The sequence below is a fragment of the Macaca fascicularis genome, chromosome X, assembly GCF_037993035.2.
Source record: "Macaca fascicularis isolate 582-1 chromosome X, T2T-MFA8v1.1".
Classification (NCBI taxonomy): domain Eukaryota; kingdom Metazoa; phylum Chordata; class Mammalia; order Primates; family Cercopithecidae; genus Macaca; species Macaca fascicularis.
Genome location: NC_088395.1, coordinates 3620453 through 3646953, shown reverse-complemented (window position 1 = coordinate 3646953; position 26501 = coordinate 3620453). Strand labels below are relative to the sequence as shown.

Sequence of the window (26501 nt, the reverse complement as noted above, 5' to 3'; positions counted from 1 at the left end):
CTTCCTCAGTCCACATATTCAAAGGCCAGTCTCTTCCAGAAACCCTCTCCCAGGTGCACAACTGGTAACAATGTCCTTCCCACCAGCCATCTGAGCATCCCTCAGAAAGCTAAAGTTGATGCCTAAAATTAATAATCACAACAGCATAGTCAAAAATCAAATGGACTGGGTCCAGCACAGTGTGTGTGTGCAGCACAAAGATCATCGACACCAAACCACATAGAGATGATGGCCAGGCATCAGCTTCAAGGAAGGGCCTGATAGAACAAAAATACCCTGATCCACCAAAGCAGGAGTTCTTCAGGCATAGACTCTCCTGCAGCCTACATGGCTGTCTACTAGTTTGAACATTATAACATCATGTATGTCCTATATCAAACTTCATAAAGGATTTGAGATGGCTGATAGTCTATCATCACAGATTAAAAATAAGTCCAGGCCAGGCGCAGTGGCTCACGTTTGTAATCCCAGCACTTTGGGAGGCTGAGGCAGATGGATGGCTTGAGGTCAGGAATTCTAGACCAGCCTGGGCAACATGGCGAGGCCCCCATCTTTAGAAAAAAAACTCAAACATCAGCCAGATGTGGTGGTGTGCACATGTAGTCCCAGCTACTTGGAAGGCTGAGTTAGGAGGATCACCTGAACCCAAACCTGGTCAAGGCTGCAGTGAGCTGTGATGGCGCCACTGCACTCCAGCCTGGGTGACAGAGTGACACATTGTCTCAAATAATAATAATAATAAGTCAAGCAACATTTTGGTTCAAATTTTAAGTACTTCAAAAATACCAAGGCAAGGTTAAGAAGTAGCCAATGTAATACATGGAAGCTCTTCCTATTTATTTATTTATTTATTTATTTATTTATTTATTTTACTTTAAGTTCTGCACATGTGCAGAATGTGCAGTTTTGTTACATAGGTATACACATGTCATGGTGGTTTGCTGCACCCATCAACCCATCATCTGCCTTAGGTATTTCTCCTAATGCTCCTCCCCTAGCCCTCCACCTCCCGACAGGCCCCGGTGTGTGATGTTCCCCTCCTGTGTCCATGTGTTCTCATTGTTCAACTCCCACTCATGAATGAGAACATGCAGTGTTTGGTTTTCTGTTCTTGTGATAGTTTGCTAAGAATGATGGTTTCCAGCTTCATCCATGTCCCTGCAAAAGACATGAACTCATCTTTTTGTATGGCAGTATAGTATTCCACGGTGTACATGTGCCACATTTTCTTTAATCAGTCTATCATTGATGCACATTTGGGTTGGTTCCAAGTCTTTGCTACTGGGAATAGTGCCACAATAAACATACGTGTGCATGTGTCTTTACAGTAGAATGATTTATAATCCTTTGGGTATATACTCAGTAATGGGATTACTGGGTCAAATGTTATTTCTAATTCTAGATCCTTGAGAAATCGCCACGCTGTCTTCCACAATGGTTGGACTAATTTACACTCCCACCAACAATGTAAACACGTCCATATTTCTCTGCATCTTCTCCAACATCTGGTGATTCCTGACTTTAGACATCCCTTAGACAGCAAAACCAATCCCTCCTCTTCCTTCTCCTCCTCAGCCTCCTCAACGTGAAGGCGACAAGATGAAGACATTTACGATGATTCACTTCTACTTGACGAATGGTAAATATATTTCCTCTTCTTTATTATTTTCTTAATAATATTTCCTTTTCTCTAGCTTACTTTATTGTAACAACACAGTATATAATACATATAACATATAAAATATGTGTTAGTTGACTGTTAATGTCATTGTAAGGCTTCTAGTCTTCAGCAGTTTATTAGCAGTTAAGTTTTGGGGGAGTTAAAAGTAATACATGGGTTTTTGACTGAGTGGGCGGGTCAGTGCCCCTAATCCCCACATTGTTCAAGGGTCATCCACATATTGAAAATATAGGGCCAGGCACAGTGGCTCATGCCTGTAATCCCAGCACTCTGGGAGGCCGAGGCTGGCAGATCACGAGGTCAGGAGATCGAGACTATCCTGGCTAACGCGGTGAAACCCCATCTCTACTAAAAATACAAAAAATTAGCTGGGCGTGGTGGCATGCGCCTGTAGTCCCAGCTACTCGGGAGGCTGAGACAGGAGAATCACTTGAACCCGGGAGATGGAAGTTGCAGTGAGCCGAGATAGTGCCACTGCACTCCAGCCTAGGTGACAGAGTGAGACTCTGTCTCAAAAAAAAGAAAAAGAAAAAGAAAATATAAACTAGTCTTCTTGCCGATTAAAATCACTTTCAGGTACTAATGCAAGATGAATGTGTATTAACTATGTTTTACTCCTTAAACCAAAACATATATAGACTTGGAAATTGTCAGTATATGGTATTGCAACACCTAACCCAAAATATATTGGCTCTTATAAAAAATTTCTCCTGCCTGGCATGATGGGCTGATGCCTGCAACTCCAACACTTTAGGAGACCCAGGTGGGAGTATCCTTTGAAGCCAGGAGTTTGAGACCAGCCTGGGCAACATACAGAGACCCCATCTCTACAAAAAGATTTAAAAATTAGCTAGGCTTGGTGGTGCACTCCTGTAGTCCCAGCTACTTGGGAGGCTGAAATGGGAGGATCTTGAGCCCAGGAGTTCAAGGCTGCAGTGAGCTATGATCACACCACTGCTCTCCAGCTTGGATGACAGTGTAAGACAAAAGAAAGAAGAAAAAGAAAGAGAGAAAGAAAGAAAGAAAGAGAGAGAAAGAAAGAAAGAGAAAGAAAGAAAAGAAAGAGAAGAGAGAGAGGGAGAGAAAGAGAGAAAACAGAGAAAGAGAGAAAAAAAGAAAGAAAGAAAGAAAGAAAGAGAGAAAGAAAGAGAGAAAGAGAGAAAGAAGAAAGAAAGAAAGAAAGAAAGAAAGAAAGAAGAAAGAAAGAAAGAAAAAAGAAAGAAAGAAAGAAAGAAAGAAAGAAAGAAAGAAAGAAAGAAAGAAAGAAAGAAAGAAAGAGAAAGAGAGAAAGGAAATTCTCTCCTGAATCATTATTTTTACTGTAGCCCAAATAGTGAAACCAACTATAAAGAGAAGACAGAAAATGGTGTCAAGACTTTTTCTCCCCTTTAGAGATAAAATACCCGTGTTGGTACAGCCTGTTCTTTGTTTAAGTGTGTTGTCATTTCGTATTAGAAAGAGAAATTTAATGTGTGGAGTTTCTCCTGGAAATTTCCTTTGACCTGGCCTCGCTTGGGTTCATTTGATAAATCCACATCTGTTTATTTTTTTATGCCTCTAAATATAGACACACAAATACCAATTTAAACCGTGGGTTCTATCTCCGTGGTTGTCTGAGGCACCTCAAATCCTTATTTTTCACATGGATAGCTTTTGCTCTAGCCAATTTCCTACCTTTCCACAGTAAACAGCCGAGACACATGATCGGTCTTTGAAAGTTTTATCGTGTTTCTTTAATACTAAATGACACAATTTAACACCACCCAGGCCAGCAGCTCTCAAAAAATTGAATGTGATTTTGTTTGAAATGCAAGGATCCACCATTGCCTTCAGCAGCCTTCTATGTGTCCGAGGTCAGGAAGTCATCTTCAAGAAGATAAATCCCACCTAAGGGAAAAAAATAAAATAAACTTTTTTGAGTTTTAGATGTACACATCTGGGCTATCAAAGGGAAACATGAAGGATAAAAAGAAAAAAATCTACCAGCTTCTACGCACCAGATGACGAAAATCTGAGAAATTCTGAATATTCAGCTACTACAGGACAAAAATGAAGCTAAAATACAATGAAATGTGCTCCTTTTCATTTGAAAGACATAAAACCACTCTCATAAAAGGTTAAGGCTTTACAACTATCTATTAATGTTCAAAGCTTTTAAATAGCATCTTGAGTTGTTGAAAAGCATGTCAAGGGATTTTTGCTTTCTACCACGATTTTTCCTTGCAAGGCCAAAAGCATGATCAGTCACTTCTTCCGAGTTGCTCAAGAGTGCATAAAACCATATTGTTAACTCTAGGCACTGTGACATACAGCAGATCTCTAGAACTTACTCATCTCAAGTAACTGAACTGTCGATCAGTATCTCCCTTTTCCCTCTCTTCGCCTTTCCTAGCAACGACCATTCTGTTTTCTGCTTCTCTAAGTTTGTTTTAGATACCTCATATGAATGGTAGATAGGCAAAAACTCACCTCAAACTGTGTCTTCCCTCTACTCTCACACCACAAAAAATCACCAACACAGAAGACTTCTGTGACCAAATGTGTGGGGGTTTTTCCCCCAAACACCAAGCAGTGGACACCAGCCAGGTGTCCTCCAGTTCCGTTCCAAAACCATCTACCCAGAGATAGAGAGCATCAGATCTCACAGGGTGAGGGCTCTGTTCCCAAGACTGCCCCCCTACACACATTAGTCACAAGTCTGGGCTTCTAGAACTTCTGGCTGACCACCTTAGAGTTGGGGTTCCTGCAAACCCCTCTTTGGGTTCAATGAATTTGCTGGAGCAGCTGACAGAACTCAAGGAAATGCTTAATTACACTTACTGGTTTATTATAAACACTGTTGCAAATGATACAGAAGAGGACGTGTAGGGCAAGATTTGGGGGTGGGAACCAAAAATAAAATTCTGAGGCCCCCCAACCATCTGAATGGACTTTCTCCTGGGTCAGGGGACTCTGAAATGTAACCCAAAAGACTATTTGAAACCATGATGGGAAGTTGGGGTTGGACATGCCTAATTCTACCCCTCCAGCATTAACATCCACACAGACAGACCTTACATCTGATAAGAAACATTTACAATCTATTCTCTCTGAAGTCTGCTACCTGGAGGCTTCATCTGCGCAATAAAACCTTGGTCTCCACAGCCCCTTATTTTAACCCAGACATTCCTTTCTATTGATAATAACTCTTTCAACCAATTGCCAATCAGAAAAAATTTAAATCTACCTATGACCTGGAAGGTCCTCTCCCACTTTGAGCTGTCCTGCCCTTCCAGATGAAACCAATGTGTTTCTTAAACGTATTTGATTGAAGTCTCATGCCTCCCTAAAATGTATAAAATCAAGCTGTATCTCGATCACCTTGGGCACATGTTCTCTTGATATCCTGGGGCTGTGTCATAGGCCATGGTCACTCATATTTGGCTCAGAATAAATCTTTTCAAATATTTTACATATTTGGACTTTTCTTGATGGCAGGGGAACAGGCACAGAGCTTCCATGCCCTCCCTGTGGCACCACCCTCCAGGAACCTACACATGTTCAGCTCTCTGGAAGCTCCCTGAACCTTGTCATCTTGGGGTTTTATTGAAGCTTCATGACATCAGCATTTTCTCCCTCAAGGAATAGAGTGGGACTCTCTCATGAGAGTGAAATGGAGAGTTTCCTGACCCCCTTCACAGGACATGCGACAGGGATGTGGTTCATCTGTTTAATCGCTGCTGCTACTCAAACTCCTGACAAGAGAGGGAGCACACAGATGGACAGGTGCAGGGGCCCAAGTGGGCGTGTGTTACAGTGTGCTCTTTTAGCCTTGCCATCTGCGGATGGCTTAGGTTAACCTGTTAACCAGCTCAGTGGACCCTCTGCCTTTTTGCAAGGATGGAAGGCCAGTGTGACAGCTTTCTGTATCCCTGTAGCAGGACAAGCCGCAGACAAAACCCCTCAGGCACTGAGTTAAAGAAGGGCTTTATTCGACCGCGTGCTTTGGCAAGACTCACGTCTCCAACAACTGAGCTCCTTGAGTGAGTAATTCCTGTCCCTTTTAAGGGCTCACAACTCTAAGGGGGTCCGCATGAGAGAGATGAGAGGGTCGTCACTGACTGAGCAAGCAGGGGGTACGTGACTGGGGGCTGCATGCACCAGTAATTAGAATGGAACAGAACAGGACAGGGATTTTCACAGTGCTTTTCTATACAATGTCTGTAATCTATAGATAACATAACCAATTAGGTCAGGGGTAGATCTTTAACTACCAGGCCCACGGTGTGGCGCCGGGCTGTCTGCTTGTGGATTTCATTTCTGCCTTATAGTTTTTACTTCTTCTTTCTTTGGAGGCAGAAATTGGGCATAAGACAACATGAGGGATGTTATTATTCCCCCCCTTTGAGACTCTCACTCAATAGTGGGAGTTCTCACTTTCATTCTCACTACCCATGTCTTCTTGCAAGACAGATCGATAGTGATTCATATAGTACACTTGCACTGAAGCATTTTGGTAAACTAAGGTAGCGATGAAGCTTTTTATCATTTGAGGAAGTACAGGTAGCAAACAAGGCAGCAGTAAGCAGGTTCTATTACTATTATAACTCCTATTATAAGAGTTTTAAATCCTCCTAGCACTGGGGACCATTTTCCAAACATGGCCCCAGGATCAAATCCATGCCACACATGCATGGGCACATGTGCCAGTTTTGTCATATCTCTATGTCTTCAACTACTTGCCCTTGATCATCTATGTGTAGACAGCAATTAGTAAGGTTAAATTTCCCACAGATCCCTCCTTCAGCTGCTAGCAAGTAGTTGAGAGCCAATCTATTTTGATAGACAGAATTTCTCATCTGAGTTTCTTGCCAGGCCAGAATAGTCAAGGCTCTGCCAGTTTTATTAGTGATGATTTCTAACACAGCTTATAACCGTATGATTTGGTTGATCATGCAAATGGGGGTCCAGTATCTCCATGAGCCACCTTGTGCCCAAGTAGCAGACCTGTAATATTGTATGATTCTCTCAGGGGGCCATTCATCATCTTTCCAATTTTCTATAGCTATGCTTCTCTTTTCATGGGAAGCATAGACAGGGAAGCCCAAGAGTTCGCCTGTCTTTATAGGCAGTGGGAAAAAAGATGGTTTAATAGTGTCAATAACACAACTACCTGCCCACTGGTCAGGTAATTTGGCATAAGCTCTATGCCCACATATCCAGTATAATCCAGTGAGGGCTGTCCAGTCCCAGTGGGACTCTGGGTGGGTCCACACGGTTTGCAACTTTGGGAACTTACTAAATGGATTCCTCTCTGTGTGATTTGAACTCCACCAAATGACTGTTTTTGTGGTACCATTATACAGTTTCTGTCCCAGACAACTAAGTCATCCTATGGGGTGAGTGAACTCTTTTCCTTCTCTAGCTATGCAATATTGTCCAATAATTGAGGCTTTTAGGACCCAGAAATTATCAGGATGATTCTTTTGAGCCAGGAATTCATCAGGAACTGGGTCTGTAGGTACTAATTCTCGGGCTTCCTATGGCCATTGATCTCCTATTACAGTTCTGCCACATACATAACATGAAGTGACATCGAGAGACTGTGCTACATGCTTGGCTAATTGCAAAAACAAATTTCTTGTTTTTCCTGGAATTTCTGGTACTGGGCGGGGGGGGGACATTTAGTTCATCATAGAAAGTTTGAAACACTGGCTCAGGAGAGCATTTGTAAACTTCTCCTCAAACTAAGATACTTACTCAAGGATCCAGTCCAGCCCCATCGATTCCTAAGGTCACACGCTCCCCTTTTTTCCAGCAAGGATCAAGGAGATTGGTTATGACTAGCTCTAAGGGGTTACATTGTCCCTTAGTGCAGGAAGGGCCATTTTTTCCTTTCTGAAGGTGGACTGGACTCTTCTCATTTTTTATCCAAGTGACCCAAATGGCACAAGACCAGTATCCACATTCATTTCCACACAGTCTTAATTCATGACAAATGTACTTATTTTCAGTCATATAGCCTTTTCCCAACTAAAAGAGCCACATTCCCTTCCTAACTTATTGCTATTAATGACAGTACAAGCATCAGATTTCAAGATTATGTGTTTGGGCACCCCTTTTTCTTCTGTTCTGGCTAATACTTTACTTGTATCATGTATGAGTCCCCACCAGTCTTCAGTCCTTAATCTTACTTCAAAAACTGTGGACCTGGGAGGCTCAGAGGGGTCATAACACTCATCTGGTAGATCGTTTCCTGGGCTACATACCTTGTACTAAGTGTCATTATATAAACATGTTCCTTTTAAAATTCCTAGGCATTCATAGTAACTATAGAACAGAAAGATTGTTTTAACTTTTTGCCCTACTTCGGTAACCTGATGTATACACTGAGAGCAGTCCTCCATGCAGGGAAAATCAGTGGAAGTGTTTACAAGTCCAAATTATAAGGAAAATGAGTCCCACGATGATCCTCCTCACGCTTCGGCCATGCGTAGACCAGTCAGCTTCTGGGTGTGACTGGAGCAGGGCTTGTCGTCCTCCTCAGAGTCACTTTGCAGGGGTTGTCTGGGCTCCGTTTTGCCTCCCAGGTTTCCTCGGCTGCAGGTTTCACACGGCTGTGGTGGATCCAGGCTGGGATTCCTTCTACCTTTACAGCCGTGGGAGTGGTCAGGATGACGGTCTGAGGTCGTTTCCACCGTGGCCGCAAAGGTGCTACCTTCCAGTCCTTGATCCACACGCAATCACCTGGAGAGAAGGGGTGAACTGGGGAGAATAAGCTGATGGGACACCTCTCATTTACCTAAGTTGAGAATGTTTGTGTAATTTTTCCTAAAGCCTGTAGTTGTCGCTGTAATTCGATTTCACCTAACACTAAGGGAGTGCCTGGAAGCCCCCGCAGTATAGGAGGAGGCCTATGATACAGTATTTCATAAGGGGAGTATCCTGTTTCTTAGAAGGAGTGCATCTAATTTTAAACAATACTATAGGAAGGGCCTGTATCCACTTTAATCCTGTTTCCTGACATACTTTCCCTAAATGATTTGTGATAGTCCAATTCATTCGCTCCACCTTTCCGGAACTCTGAGGTCGGTAGGCGGCATGTAGCTTCCAAGTGATTCCTAATGCCTTTGCTGTCTTCTGTACCAAGTCAGCCACAAACGCCGGCCCGTTATCTGAGCTGATTCATAAGGGCAGTCCAAACCTAGGAATAAGATCTTGGAGAAGCATACTGGTTACCTCGTAGGCCTTTTCAGTTCATGTTGGATAAGCCTCCACCCACCCAGAGTAAGTACACACAAGAACCAGCAAATACTTGCTACCTCCACATTTTGGCATTTCTTTTTTTGTTGTTGTTGTTGTTTTTGAGACGGAGTCTCGCTCTGTGGCCCAGGCTGGAGTGCAGTGGCCGGATCTCAGCTCACTGCAAGCTCCGCCTCCCGGGTTTACGCCATTCTCCTGCCTCAGCCTCCCGAGTAGCTGGGACTACAGGCGCCCGCCACCTCGCCCGGCTAGTTTTTTTGTATTTTTTTAGTAGAGACAGGGTTTCACCGCGTTAGCCAGGATGGTCTCGATCTCCTGACCTCGTGATCCACCCGTCTCGGCCTCCCAAAGTGCTGGGATTACAGGCTTGAGCCACCGCGCCCGGCCTACATTTTGGCATTTCTGTGAAATCCACCTGAAGATCCTCAAAAGGAGCTGCTCCATAAGCTTGTATGCTGGGCAGAAAAGTGGGGCCTTGCCTCTCATTGTGCTGTCGGCAAGTAACGCACCATTGTGCTACTGCTTTGGTAAGGGCCGGCAAGTGTGAGATGTGGAAGTACCGGCCTAATTTTTCAAGTGATTCTTGCCCTTGATGAGTGATTTCATGCATGACCAATACAATTGTGGCTCCCAGCAACTGCGGCACAGCTACCCTCCCATCTGGCAGTCTGATCTATCCTTTTATTACTTGCCCCCCTTCTGCATGGAAGAAGTCTTTTTCTTCCTTAGAATAGGTAGGTACCAGGTCAGGTGTTTGAGAGAGTAAGGGGGCTGCTATCGATGCTGGGTAAGGGGTAGACGCTGCTTTTCCAGCTTCTGAATCAGCTCGAGAGTTTCCTAAGGCCACTGAGATGGAGGCTCGCTGGTGTCCTCTGCAGTGCGTGACTGCCACCTTCTGAGGTTTCCACACTTCCTCTAGTAATTGTAGAATTTCTTGTTGATATTTTATGTCCTTTCCCCCAGAGTATAACAGACCCTTTTCCTTATATAATGCTCCATGCACTAGGAGGGTTAGAAAGGCATATCGAGAGTCAGTGTAGATGTTTACCGTCTTACCTTCACTGAGTTCTAGAAACCGAGTCAAAGCAATGAGCTCAGCCTTCTGGGCTCAAGTGCCCTGTGGCAACGGTTTGGCTTCAACGACAGCATCCAAAGTTACCACCGCATATCCTGCACATCCTTCTCCTTGTGGGCTAATGAAGTTGCTCCCGTCCACGTATAACTCCCAGTCTACTGATGCCCATGGCTGGTCCTGAAGCTCAGGTCTGCTAGAATAAACTGAGTCCAACACCTCTACACAGTTATGCTCGACCGGGCTCTCTGATACTGGGAGCAGGGTGGTGGGATTCAGGGTGTTACAGACTTCAATAGTTACGCAGGGATTTTCACATAGCAAGCTTTGGTAGTTGGTTAATCTAGCATTTGTTAGCCAATGATGTTCTTTGGTTACCACAGCACGGGGGGCCTTCGTATTAAGGTTTTGCCCAAGGGTTAGTTTATCTGCTTCTTGTGCTAACAGGGCTGTTGCTGCCAGGGCCTTCGACATGAGACTTCGTCTCAAAAAAAAAAAAAAAACTCCTGTTGCTCCAATTATATCAATGGTTTTCTTGGATAAGGGGGTGACTGGGGTGGTCACTACTGAATGTTCAGCACCAGTATCGACCAAAAACTTCATATCCTTGCCCCCAATTGTAATCCTAACTGTGGGCTCCTTGGGGGTGCTTAAGCCCAGTACCCTTCAGTCCAATAGCCCTTCAGCCAGATTGAACAAAGCTCCCTCGTCTTTATCTGAGGTATTTTGTTCCGAACCACCTTGCTTTTCCTTCTATTGGGGACACTTATCTTTCCAATGTCCTATTTTCTTACAATAGGCGCATTGGTTACATTGCAAGCATGGGCAATTAGACTGGGTATTCTTCCCGGAACCCCCCTTTCCCTCTCCTTTCAGGGGAATTCCCCTAAGGGCCATGGCCAGTAAGTCAGCGTTTCGCCTGGCCTGGTGTTCGCCTTCCTTATGGCTTTCTCTGTGGCTTGTTGCATCTCTATTTACAAACACTTGATTGGCTATTTCCAGTAACTGTGAGGTATTCATACCCGCAAATCCAACCTGTTTCTGCAATTTTCTCCTGATATCTTCCATGCTTTGACTAACTAAGGCCATGTTAATCATGCGCTGATTTTCAGGGCTATCTGGATCAAAAGGAGTGTACATACAGTAAGCCTCACACAGACTTTCACAGAATTGTACTGGACTCTCCTCTTTTCCTTGGATGACCTCAGAAACTGTATTTATATTTGTAGCCTTTTGAGCCCCTTTCTTTAGACCTTCTATTAATGCCTCACAGTACCGTCTTAGCCTCTCCATGTCTGGTCCCTCATTTGCATCCCATTGGGGGTCTGTTCCTGGAAGCTGAATTCTTATATATTCTTGGGGGTTTTGGTAATCGGCTGGGACATGTTCCTCCAGCCACTCAGTTGCCGCCCAGAGCACCCTTCACCTTTCATCTGTATTAAAGAGGTACATGAGCAGCTGGTGGCAATCAGCCCAAGTAGGATTATGAGTCTGTATAATAGTTTGGAGCAAGTCAATTAAAGCTTGAGGCTTTTCGGTGTAAGATGGGGTGTTATTTTTCCAATTGAGGAGGTCAGCAGAGGTGAAAGGTTGATATACAAAGGCACGCCTTTCCACCACGTGTCCATCCTCATCTACCCCAGTATATTGCTGCTGTCTCAGGGGCATTTGGATTCCAGTCTTGGGCCGTAAGCAAGCTGCCAAGGGAGGAGTGTGTCCCGCAGCTTCACTTCCTCTTTTGTCTACTGTGGGTGGTCTAGGAGTGTGGCTATCTGGTGGAGGTGGAGGTGCTGTGGGCTCAGGAGTTGGGAGCCCTTCCTCTTGATAAGGAGAGGGTATTGCTGGTACCAGTTCCTGCCATGATTCTTCTGATGTTGGGTCAGACAGGACTTCTGGTGCTGACTTCCCTCGGCAGGTAGAGCGAGGACCTTCCTTAACTAACTGTCCCTTTGCTACTAGTACTGCTGCTGCCTGTCCTCTTAACCACTGTGGGGGGTCCAAAACTAGCTGTAACCAAGGATCTATATATGGGAACTGATCTGGGTACCCTGACTCACAGGTTACCCTGTGCCATACCTTCGAGACAAGGGACCTGTCCAGGCTTCCTTCTGGTGGCCAACCCACCTCTAATGCTAGCCAGTCTATCTCACACAAAGTTCTAAGTTTTCCTGGTGTCATAGTAACTCCATAGTCTCCCTTAAATCCCTTTTTGAAATTTTTCAACATACTTCCTAGTGGAGTGGGCTTACTTTGTGCCTAACCCATGTTTCCTTGAGACAAAACACCATGCTCACACCACACACACCCCACAAAACAAAGAACAGGTAAAAAGGGCACACACACACTTTTTCAGTTTACACCAAACCAGAATCAGAACCAAAATCAGAGCATCAGGAAATCCAAGCCAGGTCAAAACCAAAACCAAAGTATCAAGCAATCCAAGTCATGTCAAAAACAAAAACCAAAGTGCCAGTATGGGCATGCTATGAGTGATCAGGCTATGCTTCCACTCAAATGGAGTGGGCAAGTTCCAAAGACCAGTCTTACCAAGTTTCAGATGTCCAGACTGCAAGTGCCAGTTGCTTCCTGATGCTCAGCCCCTGCATTGATCCTCCATGGGAGGCTGCCACACACTGCTCTGGCAAGGAGTTCCACTGGGGCCATTGCCTACCTGGGAGTGCTCTCAGGATCTGTGTCACTCAAGCTGGCCGGAGTCCCCCACAGGGTTGCTCCACAGGGCAGGCCTAAGCCACCCAAGGGGCTGCCTTGACCATTCGTTAATTACCTCGCTTCCTGGTCAGGGAACCAAGAAATGTAGCAGGACAAGCCGCAGACAAAACCCCTCAGACACTGAGTTGAAGAAGGAAGTGCTTTATTCCGCCAGGAGCTTCTGCAAGACTCATGTCTTCAACAACGGAGCTCCCCGATTGAGCAATTCCTGTCCCTTTTAAGGGCTCATAACTCTAAGGTGGTCCATGTGAGATGGTCATGATCGATTGAGCAAGCAGAGGGTAAGTGACTAGGGGCTGTGTGCACCCGTAATTAGAACGCAACAGAACCAGACAGGGATCTTCACAGTACTTTTCTTATTAAAATAACTGATTAGGTCAGGGGTCAATCTTTAACTACCAGGCCCAGGGTGTGGCACCGGGTTGTCTCTTGTGGATTTCATTTCTGCCTTTTAGTTTTTACATCTCCTTTCTTTGGAGGCAGAAATTAGGCATAAGACAATATGAGGGGTGGTCTCCTCCCTTATCCTGAGCTCTTGTCCAGCATCCCAGAACAATCAGGTCACACAAGGACTTAAAAGATGAGTGTGGGGGGTGTACTGAGTGGTGGAGGTGGTTCTCAGCAAGATGGATGGGGAGCTGGAAGGGGAGATGGAGTGGGAAGATGGTCTTCCCTGGAGTTTGGCTGCCCAGTGGCCTATCTCCTCTCCGACCATCCCCAGCTGAACTCCTCTCAGCTTTCAGATGCTTCTTTTCTTCTCTCTGCCGTACCGTTCTGCCACTCTTCTGCTCTTCTGTTTGTCTCTCATCTCCTTCTGGAACCAGGGGTTTGGGGTTTATATGGGTACAGGATAGATGGGTGTGGTGGGCCAAAAGACAACTTTTGGGTGCAAAAACGGGAATGCTTGTTCCCAGTTAGGGCCGCAGGTATCCAGGTTTGAGGGTGACGCCTTTGCCAGGGAGCAGCCCTCTTCTACCCAATATTTCCCTGTTTCCTGTCTGTATCAGGAGGGTCTTGAAACCCACGCTCAGAAAGGCAGGGGAACATTAGAATGAAAGGAATGCAGGAGAAGGTGAAAGCCCTGCCCTTGAGGCCTGACACACCCAATATTATGACAAAAGGCTGTAACCAGGGTTATGGGAGTTATGGGCCAGGAACAATGAACAAAAGCCAACATATATTATAACACAACAAATGGAATCATGCAGTATTTTGTACACTTAAAAACTTGTTAAGAGGGGAGTAGATCTCATGTTGTGTGTTCTTCTCACACACATTGTCAGCAAAAAGAGTCAAACTCTGTAAAGTATTTGAAGGGATTTATTCTGAACCAAATATGAGTGACCATGGCCCATGACACAGCCCTCAGGAGGTCCTGAGAGCATGTGCCCAAGCTGGTTGGGGCACAGTTTGGTTTTATATATTTTAGGGAGGCATGAGACATCTATCAGATACATTTGAGAAATACATTGGTTTGGTCCAGAAAGGCAGGACAATTCAAAGTAGGGGGCTTCCAGGCTATAGGTAAATTTAAACATTTTCTGGTTGACAATTGGTTAAGTTTGTCTAAAGACCTGGGATCAATAGAAAGGAAATGTTCAGGTTAAGATAAAAGATTGTGAAAACCAAGGTTCTTTTGAAGTGTCATAGTGGCAGCCCTTAGAGATAATAGATGACAAACATTTCCTATTCAGACCCTTTAAAAGGTGCTAGACTCTCAGTTAATCTCTTCAGGATTAGGAGTGCCTGGAAGAAAAAGATCTAGCTATGTGAATAGAGATTCTTTACAGATGCACATTTTCCCCTACAAAGGATGGCTTTGCAAGGTCATTTCAAAATATGGCAAAGAAACATGTTTTGGGATAAAATATTTTTATTTTCTTCTTTGCCATGTTACATTATGCTAGAGTCAGATTGGAAGGTAAGTCACAATATATAGGGTTAAATAAAACTCATCTGATGAGAATTTATGGCTTTTAGGGCATGACTCCCAGACTCTTGAGATAGGAATTTGGGCAAGATAAGAAATCAGAGCTTAGTCCTCACATATATACACACACACTCAAGAAAAATCCAAAAAAGAAAAAGGGACAGAAAAAGCTTTTGGAGGTAATGGATATGTTTCTTATCTTGATAGTGATGATAGTATTAAAGAAAGTGACAGTGTCCTTGGGACACAGCAACTCTGGTGACTGTACAGTCAACACAATAAACCTCAGCATTTGCATTGTCATTGAGCTCATTCAAGCTAAGCTATCTTCAGTAGGGACTTTCCCTTCTAGAGACCGCGTGCATTTTTATTTTACCTGTACTCAAACTGACCCTTTTCTCATTTTAATAGTAAAAAGCACACCTGCGGGTAGAGATATAAGATGCTAATGAGACCTGCAGTCCATGAACAAGCATGTACGGCTACTGCGCATGTGCACCCAGAGGACCACCCAGAACATGCTTACTAGCAACACTTCTTTCCACCTCCTTATGAATCATCATGTAAGACTCCCATAAAGGGAGTTTCTCTATGAATAATCATTACTCTCTCACCCTTATGAGAATCCCACCCTGAAATTTCTCTCTCTCAGGGTGTACTGTCTATTCTGCACCAAACTTTCAAAATATTCTTTTTCCTTTGCAATAAATTATTCTATGCTGCATCTCCTTTGCTGTGTGTCTGTTATTTAAATTCTTTGAAACTAAGAAGACAAGAACCGAGGTTTCACAACAGCAGTCCCAACAGTAACACGGGTGCACACATATGTCCAAACTCATCAAATTGTATACAGTAAATATGTGCCTCTTTTGCAGATCAATTATACCTCAATAAAACTGGTTTGTGTTTTTTTTAAAAAAAAAAAAAAAAAAAAAAGCTACTCAAGAAAATTTCCCACCAGATGTAAGGATAAAAACACAAAGAACAAACAAAAACAGTGCATTTATATTCACTTGCTAGAGTTTTGAATACTTGGCTAGAACTAATCTTTTGTATCAAGCGTCTGACGGCAACGATGCCCTTTTCCCCAAAGTGCGGGGAAGACCATGCCTTCATTTTGACGCACAGGTGCACACATTCTAGAATCTGATCAGCAAACGAATGTTGGTGCAGCGTGCAGAAAATTTGAATAGATAAGATGTATTGATTGGAAGGTGGTGAAACAGGTCTGCCAGGTTTGTTTTGCCTTTGATATTGGATGTCCAAGTTCTTTTCCTTCCTCATTTCTCTGACACATGCAGACCCATGCACTTACCCCTGTTTGCTCGGCCCTCATTTTGCCTCAGCGTGAACACACGCGTCCAGCTTCACCCTTGCAGCTAATGATTAAACCCAAAAGTCCCCAGTGAGCCTGCGAGATTAATTAGGCTGCTGACTTGGGCAGCTCAGCCCTGCACTGCTTGCTCCCTGAACACTTACGGCTCCAGGAAAGCAAACCCACAGAGCCTTTGCCAACCTCAGCAGGGCAGGCTGTGATCATCCAGTTACTGAGAATAATAGTAGCTCTTATTTTCTAACTGTCGGGGGTTTTTTTCATTCTTATTTATTTATTTTTGTCCAAGTGGGAAAGAACCATGCAGGACTGCTTTGGTATCTGTCTTCCATAGGGCAAGAGCTCCCTCTATCGCTCCCCATTTTTTTTTCTTTTTATCGAAGGCAAACACTAATCAACCCTGTGAAATATTCGTTTGTTTTTTGGCTGTTTGTGAATGCACATGTATTAAAACAACCTGGAGATGCCACAGAGAGGGGTGGAGAGTTTCTAATTCACAGTTTTGCAGAATTGTTCTCTGTATCAAAGATTTTAACGCTCCATCTCAAGAGACTTTTTAAAACTGTATCTCCCTATTGGATTATCTCAACTATGAAGTTGCTGATACTTGAAGAACATCTCACATAGCTCACAATTTTCCCTCACCTTGATATCATTAATATACCTATTAATCTCAACATCATAATGAGATCATTAATATACATATTAGAATTTTTTAGACTGCATTAGAATAATATAATATCCTAAGCATTTCAGCCATTGTGAATTACTTGAGAATTTAGTTTTCATGGCTCTTTCTTACATATTTGTTCCATCTCTTAAGTTTATTATTTTTAGGGGCCCTTAATTTTTGCAGTCTCACCCTGCAAAATTGTCCAGTCGATGAACAAGTATTTGTGAGTTGTACACAATTTTACTGAGCTACATTTTAGTTTCTGTGATCTGCCAAAGAAACACAAGGAATGTTTCTACCCTCAAAGCAGCGAGGGAGAAAATCATACATGACTCAATTTATTGTGAAAAATAAAATTTTTAAAAATTGAAGCCAATGTAAGTTGGGGACTCAAGAACAACTTAGAGATAGAGGGTGACGTCCTTTCAAGAAGAGTAAGAGGAGACTCCTGGGAGGATTGAAGGATGTGAATGCATTTTGTGTTTGGAAAGGATGTATACCATTAGTGGTCAGAGGTGGGCAGTGGTCGGAAGAATTTTTAAGATGCTCCCCACGATTTCTACCTCCTGCTATGGATGCTAAGGATATAATGGGCTAGTCAATCCTTTGATTAAGGTATATTATATGGCAAAGGTAAAGAGATTTTATTGGGTTTTTTTGGTGGGGGATGCCACATGGTAAGAGCATGTTTGCTATTTTTTTAAACTTTTACTTTAGGTTCGGGGCATACGTGAGGGTTTGTTACGTAGGTAAACTTGTGTCATGGGGTTTGTTATACAGATTATTTCATCGCCCAGTTTCTAAGCCTACTACCCATTAGTTATTTGTCCTGATCCCGTTCTTCCTCCCACCCTCCACCCTCAAGTAGGCCCCAGTGTGTGTGTTGTTCCTCACTATGCATCCACATGTTCTCATCATTTAGTTCCTACATATAAGTGAGAACATGCAGTATTTGTCTTTCTGTTCCTACATTAATTTGCTAAGGATAATGGCCTCCAGTTCCATTCATGTTCCTGCAAAAGCCATTAGCTCAGTCTTTTTTATGGCTGCATAGTATTCCATGGTGTATACATACCACATTTTCTTTCATCAGCCTACCATTGATGGGCAAATAAAGAGATTTTGAACGTGTGATTAAGGTCTCTAATCAACTAACTTTGAGTCATGACTTTAAGATGATTTTGAGTGTGCCACACCTAATCAGGTGAGTCTTTAAAAATAAACAGTTTCAAGCCTTCCCTGAGGGAGAGATTCAAATTAATTGAGATTCTCTTTCTGGCCTTTCTCTTGCTGACTTTGAAAAAGCAAACAGCCATGCTTAAAACTCCCTGTGAAGGGGTCCACAGGGCAAGGACCCGGGGTCAGCCTCTAGGAAGGAACTGAGTGTGGTCCCTGGCCAACGTCAGCAGGAAAACAGAGACCTCAGTCTTGTGCTTTCTTGCTGACTGTCGGTGGGGGACTACACTAAGCTCCTAGAGTGGACTTTTCCCAGTAAATGGACTTTTCCGACTACCTAAGGGAGCTTGAATGCAATCCTTTCTTTAGTTGGGTTTCCAGAAAAGACATAGCCTGGCGGGGCATGGTGGCCCACACCTGCAATCCCAATACTTTGGGAGGCTGAAGTGGATGAATTGCTTGAGTCCAGGAGTTCGAGACCAGCCTGGGCAACTTGGCAAAACCCCATTTTTACAAGAAATACAAAAATTAGCCAGGCATGGTGCCACATGCCTGTAGTCCCAGCTACTTGGGAGGCTGGGGCAGGAAGATCACGTGAGTTCGGGAGGTCAAGGCTGCAGTGAGCTGTGATTTTGCCGCTGCACTCCAGCCTAATTGACAGAGCAAGACCCTGTCTCAAAAAAAATAAGTTTGTACATTTCCAGATATTTGATACACAATAACAGAAGAGGAATACAATGTAAAGACATCACAGTAGAAGATAGAGGATGTATATTCCGAAGATGGTATTAGGGTGAGCAGTAAGAAGGGTGGGATGGCTCAGTAGGATTTCAGTTTACTGAAGGTTTTGAAAGACCAGAACGAAACTTTAATTTACATCTTCTGACTTTTCTAACCATTTAAACTAGCTCAAACCATCAGTGGTACTTGGTCTTCTCTGTTTATACAATAGCACCATTGTCTTTTAATGGAGAAAGTAACAGTACACATTTGTTTTTAGCTCTGTCTTGGCTACTATCACACATAAAAGGCTTCACATAAATGCCTCCCACTCCACAATAGGCATTTCTTTCCAAAAACATCTCATGTTCTATTTTATATTTTGGCAAATATCAAGATCTCATAGCACTATGTTAGCACCATGATTGCATTTGAATGGGAATAAGCCTAAATGCCCATCAACATGGACTAGATAAAGCAAATGTGGTACATAGACACCGTAGAATACTTTGCAGCCATAAACAAGAACAAGATCATGTCCTTTGCAGGAACATGGATGGGGCTGGAGGCCATTATCCTCAGCCAACTAATGCAGGAACAGCAAAACCAAAGATCACATGTTCCCACTGATAAGTGGGAGATCAATTATGAGAACACATGGACACATAGAAGGGAGCAACACACACTGGGGCCTTTCAGAGGGTGGAGGGAGGAGGGAGAGGATCAGGAAAAATAACTAATGGGTACTAAGCTTAGTACCTAGGTGATGAAATAATCTGGGCAGCAAACCCACATGACACAAGTTTACCTATGTCACATTCACATGCACCCGTGAACTTCAAAGTTTTAAATAAAATAATTTTTTTATTGCCACAGCAAATTATTTGATGTTCACCATTGCTGAGTTTATTGAATGTTGTGCTTTCTGTACTAGCTCTGAATTAAGTGGCCTTTTGAGGTTTCTTTTAGCCAAGCTTGGTTTGACATAGAAAATGAAACCCAATAACCCTTGTGTTCTGTAACATAAGGCTATTCTATTTACTAAAAAAAAAAAAAAATTATTTGATACAAGCTCCTTGTCCATTCAGATTTGGGAATTTTCTTTTTTTTTTTTTTTTTGACAGGGTTTTGCTCTGTCTCGCAGGCTGGAGTGCAGTGGCGTGATCTCGGCTCAGTGCAACTTAGACCTCCTGAACTCTAGCTATCCTCCCACCTCAGCCTCCCGAGTAACTGGGACTACAAGTGTGTACCACCACACTTGGCTAATTTTTGTATTTTTCTTTAGAGACAAGGTCTCATTATGTTGCCAAGACTTTTCTCAAACTCCTGGGCTCAAACGATCCTCCTGCCTGGGCCTCCCAAAGTGCTGGGATTAAAGGTGTGTGCCATCGTGTTTGGCCTGGAGGTGAGATTTTTGAAGGCAGTGGATTGGTTCCATTTTAAAGAAGCTAGATTGAGATTTCCAATGTATTCTGTTGGAGCCCGGATACTAGCAGGACTGACATTGGCCACCTACCATATCTTGTAACAAGACTGAGAGAACGACTGCTGAACTTGATTTATTTATGGATGTGCATGTCGTGTGGGCCCAACCATCACCCCTGCTTGGTAATGTCTTCAGTGCCTTCCATTTGTGACTTCTGGACCATAGCTTTTATTCAATATTTCATCTGGTACCTACCAACCCACCCACTGATAACAAGCCTGCAGTCCAGTTTGCTCACGAAGTTAACCGCTCCAGTTTTTAGCTTTATTCAGTTGCTATTGTTGCTGTTGAACTGCTGAATTTTATAGTAAAGATGGAAAAATTAACATCATCTTCCAATTTTTGGTTAGCGAGTACCAAAGTTCTTATATATTTCGTAACACCCAAGATCTACGTTTTGGAGATTTCAGGGGATGATAAGTCAAGGGGTCACATACGCACACACATACACACACACATATACACACATACACACACAAATACACCCACACACATACACTCACACACACACACACCAAAAAAAAAACCTAGACAGATCTAGACACATGAAGAAATGATTAATATCTCCTCACACCAAGAATGGGAAAACTTCTAGTGGAAATAATGCTAATCTATGTGTCAGGAGATTCAAGTTAATCCTGACTTAGACGCTTTCTAGATATATGACCTTGAGCAAGTCAGTCACCCTTAATTATGTTAAGATTTTACATTTGTGGAAAAAAAAATTATAATATTAATATGACCAGGCATGGTGGCTCACACCTTTGATCCCAGCACCTTGGGAGGCCCAGGCAGGAGGATCTCTTGAGCCCAGAAGGTGGAGACCAGCCTGGGTAACATGGTGAAATACTGTCTCCACAAAAAACAAAAAAATAAAATGATGATGCACCTGTAGTTCCAGCCACTTGGAAGACTCTGGCAGGAGGATTACTTGAGCCCGAGAGGTAGAGGCTGAAGACAGCTGTGAGTGCACCACTGCACTCCAGCCTGAGCAACAGAGCAAGACCCTGCCTCAAAAAATATATAGATAGTTAGATATGATGATGAAGAAGGAGCAAGTGGTCATGTGGACAAATTACATATCAATTAAATGGGTAAACAGATTCAACATGTCAACACATTTTGTACAATGCTAAGCCATATAAAAAACGTAAGATTGTGGCATCATTATTAAATAATGGCATTTTATTACCCACATTAAAGCACACAAAATGTTGCCAATCTGGAGAAAAGATGTACTACAATGTACTTCTCAGTTAAAATTTTAAGAGATTGAACGAAGGGATGTCTCAGTCATTCTCACAACAGAGTTTAGCCTTGTAATCTTTCCAAAGTAGAACATAATTTTCTGGTCTCATAAATTTCCCATGAAACTATTTTACTACTTACACTGAAAAACAACATATCCTCTAAATGTATTAGCAGGATCTGTTTTGAGTCATTTATTATGCTTCAAGCTAGAAATGATGTGTAGGTTGATCATTCAAATTTCTGGCAGTCTGTTCACCAATTAAGATGCTTAAATATAATTCCTTTCTACTTTGAGTAATGAAATATTTCAATTGCACAGAGTTTAGTCAATGTAATAAGAAATTTGTTTGAATGTCATCCTTAAAACAGTACATACTCTTTCAATTTTTTTTAATCTACTGAAATTTGCCTTTTTCCCCCTGCTATTCTAAGATGTTCAGTTTGTCTTTATCTGTTAGTTTTAACTCCCTGTTTGTATTTAATATTGTTCACTGGTCTCAGCGTTCTTATATTCTTGCTTAATCTTTCCAGACTTTTCTATTTCATTAGTAATTTTTTAAAACTGGCTTTTGGTTTAATTATCCACTCTATTTTTTCAAGTTTTAATTTCCTGTTACTTTTGTCTGTATATCTTTTTTTAAACTTTTATTTTAGGTTCGGGGATACAGATGCAGATTTGTTACATGGGTAAATGGCATGTCACTAAGGTTTGGAGTACAAATGATCCCATCACCCAGGAAGTGAGCATTGTACCCAATAGGTAGTTTTTCTTTTTTTTTTTTTTTTTTTTTTTTTTTTTTTTTTTTTGAGACGGAGTCTCGCTCTGTCGCCCAGGCTGGAGTGCAGTGGCCGGATCTCGGCTCACTGCAAGCTCCGCCTCCCGGGTTCACGCCATTCTCCTGCCTCAGCCTCCCGAGTAGCTGGGACTACAGGCACCCACAACCGCGCCCGGCTAATTTTTTGTATTTTTAGTAGAGACGGGGTTTCACCGTGGTCTCGATCTCCTGACCTTGTGATCCGCCCGCCTCGGCCTCCCAAAGTGCTGGGATTACAGGCGTGAGCCACCGCGCCCGGCCCCAATAGGTAGTTTTTCAACACCCCCTAGCCTCTTCCCCCCTAGTAGCCCTCAGTGTCTATAGTCCCCATCTTTGGGTCCCTGAGTACCCAATGTTTAGCTCCCACTTACAGGTGAGCCCATGTGGTATTTGGTTTTCTGTTCCTGTGTTATTAATTTTCTGTTTGTTGTGTTGTATTTTGTTCATTTCTGTTTTTATTAATTTGCTTTGTTGTGATATCTTTTGTGGATTTTCTTGTTCACTGCTTTAAAAATTCTTGAGTTGAATATTTAATTCATTAACTTTCAGTAGTTCTTATTTTCTAGAATATGCATTTAAAGTTATACATTCCCTCTCACTATCAAATTATCTATTTGGGTACAAGCTACTTTCACGTGATGCTATGCTAAATAGTTTGTCATTTTGTTTGTAGTTTTAAGTATTTAATGAGTGAATTATTTAGAATTTTGATTTTACTTTCCAAATGTGTGGGTGGAAAAGGCTACTTCTTATAAATTATTTCTGTTTTTGCATTTTAATTAAAGAATGCTATCTCAATCACATTTAATATTCATAAAAGAAAAACCCTATTTAACATAGTGTGGTAGTGACTTTAAGCAAATGTGCCATATATACTTGGAAAGATATATTCTCAATGCTGGGTAGCTTTAATTGTTCAAATCCTATACCATTTGTCTCTGTGCTTGGAAAGAACCTGATTATCTATGTATTGATATCAGTGTTATTCTTTTTTAAAAAATCTGTTTGACAGATTTCAAGAGAGCATTAAATTTTTTACACAGTCGTGACTTTTAATTTCTCTCTATAATTATGACAATTTGCTTTGTACTTTTAGGGCAATTTTATTAGATTCATATAGGTTAAAGATTATTATATTTTCCCAGTAAATTGTTCCTTTGTTTGAGCAATGAGTCCTGTAATCCCCAGTAATGATTTCTGCCTGGAAGTGGTTTTTCTCATACATTACTATGCCAGCTTTATTTGCGTCATTTTCTCTGTTTTTAATATTTATTTTCAAACTTTTATGTTTTTTATGCTTCACTTGTGTCTCTTTAAATTTTTATTTTTTTGTTCACTCTTAGAAAAAATCTGTCTCTTAAGAGGTGAGTTTAATCCATTCACATTTATTTGTTTATATATATATTTATTTTTAAGGGGACATTTTAGTATCCAAAAGTTATCAAGTTGGGTATGATTTTATTTTCCCAGTAATTTCCTAAATATAACCTAATATTGTCTATACCAAAAAAGGGAGCTTTATCCCCAAGCAAAATCTTAACATTTTGCTTTTATGAGCAAAAGTCTGTATTACCTTACATTTTTTTTTCTTTTTTTGACAGGGGGAGTGGGGGCATGGAGTCTCCCTTTGTTGCCCAGGCTGGAGTGCAGTGGCATGATCTCAGCTCACTGCAACCTTGACCTTCCGGGTTCAAGTGATTCTTCTGCCTCAGCCTCCCGAGTAGCTGGGATTAAGGCACGTGCCACCACATTCAGCTAATTTTTGTATTTTTAGTAGAGAAGAGGTTTCACCATGTTGGCCAGGCTGGGCTTAAACTTCTGACCTCAACTGATCCGCCTGCCTCAGCCTCCCAAAGTACTGGGATTACAGGCATGAGCCACTGCACCCAGCTTTACATATGTCTTATATTGATTTTACATATGGTTTCCATTTTCAGGTTCCCAAAGGGACTTACTCATTTTATCTGCAACACTTAACTGTCTGAATGTAACATGCACTAGAATGAAAAATTAATTCTATCACCTTGGAAAGAATGGGGATGGCGGAAAATGTTGACATTGACTATACCCTCACCTAGTGTTCTGATGTTTCCTAAAAGAGCACTGTGATTTGTCCACTGCTGTATCCTTGCAGCTTGGCACAGGCTGGCAGGTTAAAAACGATCTACTTTCTGTAGAAGGACAAGCCTATTCTTTTTTTTTTTTTTTTTTTTTTTTTTTTTTTCGGTTAAATGAAAGGTTGTAAATGCATTTTTAATGCTGATAAGAAGGGGTACCTGCTACCCCGCTCTGCTGTGGAAGTGTTGCTGAGGACAGAGTCCATCTCTCCCAGGGAGTCCTGGTTATCCCTTACTTACACTCTGGCCTCGGGGGCAGTGGCGTGTGGCCTCGGTCCTCCCCAGGTCACTCTGGAGGGCGCTGTGGAATATTGCTGTGATTTGCCTCTTATTCGTCTTTCACTCATGTTCTGCCTTGATTCGGCATAAGGACAGACTGCTCCAGTGGGGCCTTGGGTCCTCAGGCCTTCTGACCGCTTGGTCTTGAGTGACATTCCAGAAGAGTGACTAATGATGTAAAACGATTAAGAAAATCCATGTTGCAGCGGCCAACCAGAAACAGTTTTGTCCCAGGCTGCACGGGGCTGGAGGCCCCAAGGTCACCGGAGCCACTGCCCGTCACAGGTCCACCTTGACCCCCTTTATGAAAGGCAGGCCCGTGGGCACCCTCTTCTTATACTCCAGGTACTCCTCTCCAAAAAAGTGAATTAGTGAGATTTCTTCTTCTTCTGTTCGATCACGGAAGAATCGCCACACCGTCAGAGCATAGCTGACGCCGCAGATGGGGTTACACAGCATCACCTGAGTTCCAATACTCCAGTAAAACCACCCGACGTAAGAAGGATGCCGAAACCAAGCGTACACTCCGCTGGTCACCAGAGTATGTGTATCTGATTTTTCATTCTGCACCACGTGGTTGAAATTGGAGCCAGCTGTAAACATGGCCGCCTTCCTCAGACATTCTCCGAAGACCACCATCAGCAGCCCTGTGACACTGAGCCAGGTGATCTGCTTCAGTTCTGGCCAAAAGATATTTTCAAGTGTGAACTCTAACCAAGAAGAAAGAGCGGCTACTGTATACTCCAGGCTGTGATTCAGGAGAAAGGAATCCAAGGACAGACTTTTGGGATTATTGACTGCTGTCACCAAGTATTCAGAATAGTGGAACAATGACAGGGAGCACATGTACCAGCCAAAGTGACTCCAAGAAGACTGGCTAAAACTTAGCAGCATGCCGCAGCCGAACACAAACCCCAGGAAACAAGCTCGGATGGCTATCTGGTAGCGAGGCGGCCGATAGAGCAGCAGCAGCAGCGCGTTGAGCCCGGCCACGTAGAGCGCCAACCCGGTGCGGCCCTGCAAGCCGGCGCGCGTGAGGAGCGGCAGCGCGAGCACCGAGGCGCCCAGCAGGAAGGTAGCGAGGCTGAGACGCGCCTCGGAGCCTGGCGGAGCCCGCGCCGCGCAGCCCGCCATGGCGCACGGCGGCGGACGAGCAGGACAAGCCTATTCTTTACAGGTAGGTTTTGATTACTACTATTTTATCACATCTTCAATATACATATCTCTTGAATATCAGCAGTTTATTCAGATATTTTTGCAATGTAGCATGGCTCTGGCAAACCCCCAGCTCAACAAACTACTCTAGGAGTCTAGCTAAGGCTACTCTTTACTCAAGCAGGCGTGCTTTTCATTTAGGCATATTTTTGGTAAGCAAGAGCAGATTAATACAGCTGATAGTTTTAAGCACCTTTGACTCACCTATTAGCAAATGATAAGCAAGATACCAATAACTACAAGGCAAACTCAATATAAACTAAATTTGTCTATCATGGGAAAAGGTAATTTAACTAGAAAATAGTCTAAAAAGTACATCTTTTTTTTTTTTTTTTTTTCATTTTTGAGACAGGGTCTCACTGCCACCCAGGCTGTAGTGCAGTGGTGCAATCTTGACTCACTGTAGCCTCTACCTCCTGGGCTCATGTGATCCTCCCACCTCTGCCTTCTAAATAGCTGAAACTACACGTGCATGCCACCATGCACCTGCAGTTCATTTTCATATTTTTTGTATTTTTTGTAGAAACAGGGCTTGTACTTTTTGTAGAGACAGGGTTTCGCCATGTTGCCCAGGCTGGTCTTGAACTCCTGAGGTCAGGCGATCTGCCTGCCTAGGTCTCCCAAATGTTGGGACTGCAGGCATTTGTCACCGAGCCAGGCAAATCCATGTAACATCCTAGTACTTACAGCCTTGTAAACAAAAAGTTAAGACAAAGAAGTTTTCAAAATGTGCTCGACACACCCCAGCTAAGCAAATAGACTTTTTAATAAAATACGTACC

General features: G+C 42.9%; 1 protein-coding gene and 1 long non-coding RNA gene across 3 annotated transcripts in view; both read right to left on the bottom strand.

Annotated features, from left to right (window-relative positions):
• Positions 1-3385: 3385 nt before the first annotated feature.
• Positions 3386-26501, bottom strand: part of LOC135969079 (uncharacterized) — a 56697-nt gene continuing 33581 nt past the window's right edge. For both annotated transcript variants that reach the window (XR_012429958.1, XR_012429957.1), the window contains exon 3: positions 3386-3568. This is a non-coding gene — a long non-coding RNA (uncharacterized lncRNA). The remainder of the gene's footprint in view (positions 3569-26501) is intronic.
• On the bottom strand, positions 24579-25644 carry LOC135969352 (protein-S-isoprenylcysteine O-methyltransferase). The gene has a single exon (XM_065538844.2). The coding sequence runs from the start codon at positions 25637-25639 to the stop codon at positions 24785-24787; it is 855 nt and encodes a 284-aa protein (XP_065394916.1). The 5' UTR covers positions 25640-25644; the 3' UTR covers positions 24579-24784.

Coding starts and splice junctions, on each gene's coding strand:
- LOC135969352 (XM_065538844.2), bottom strand. CDS start 25,639: ATGGCGGGCTGCGCGGCGCGGGCTCCGCCAGGCTCCGAGGCGCGTCTC.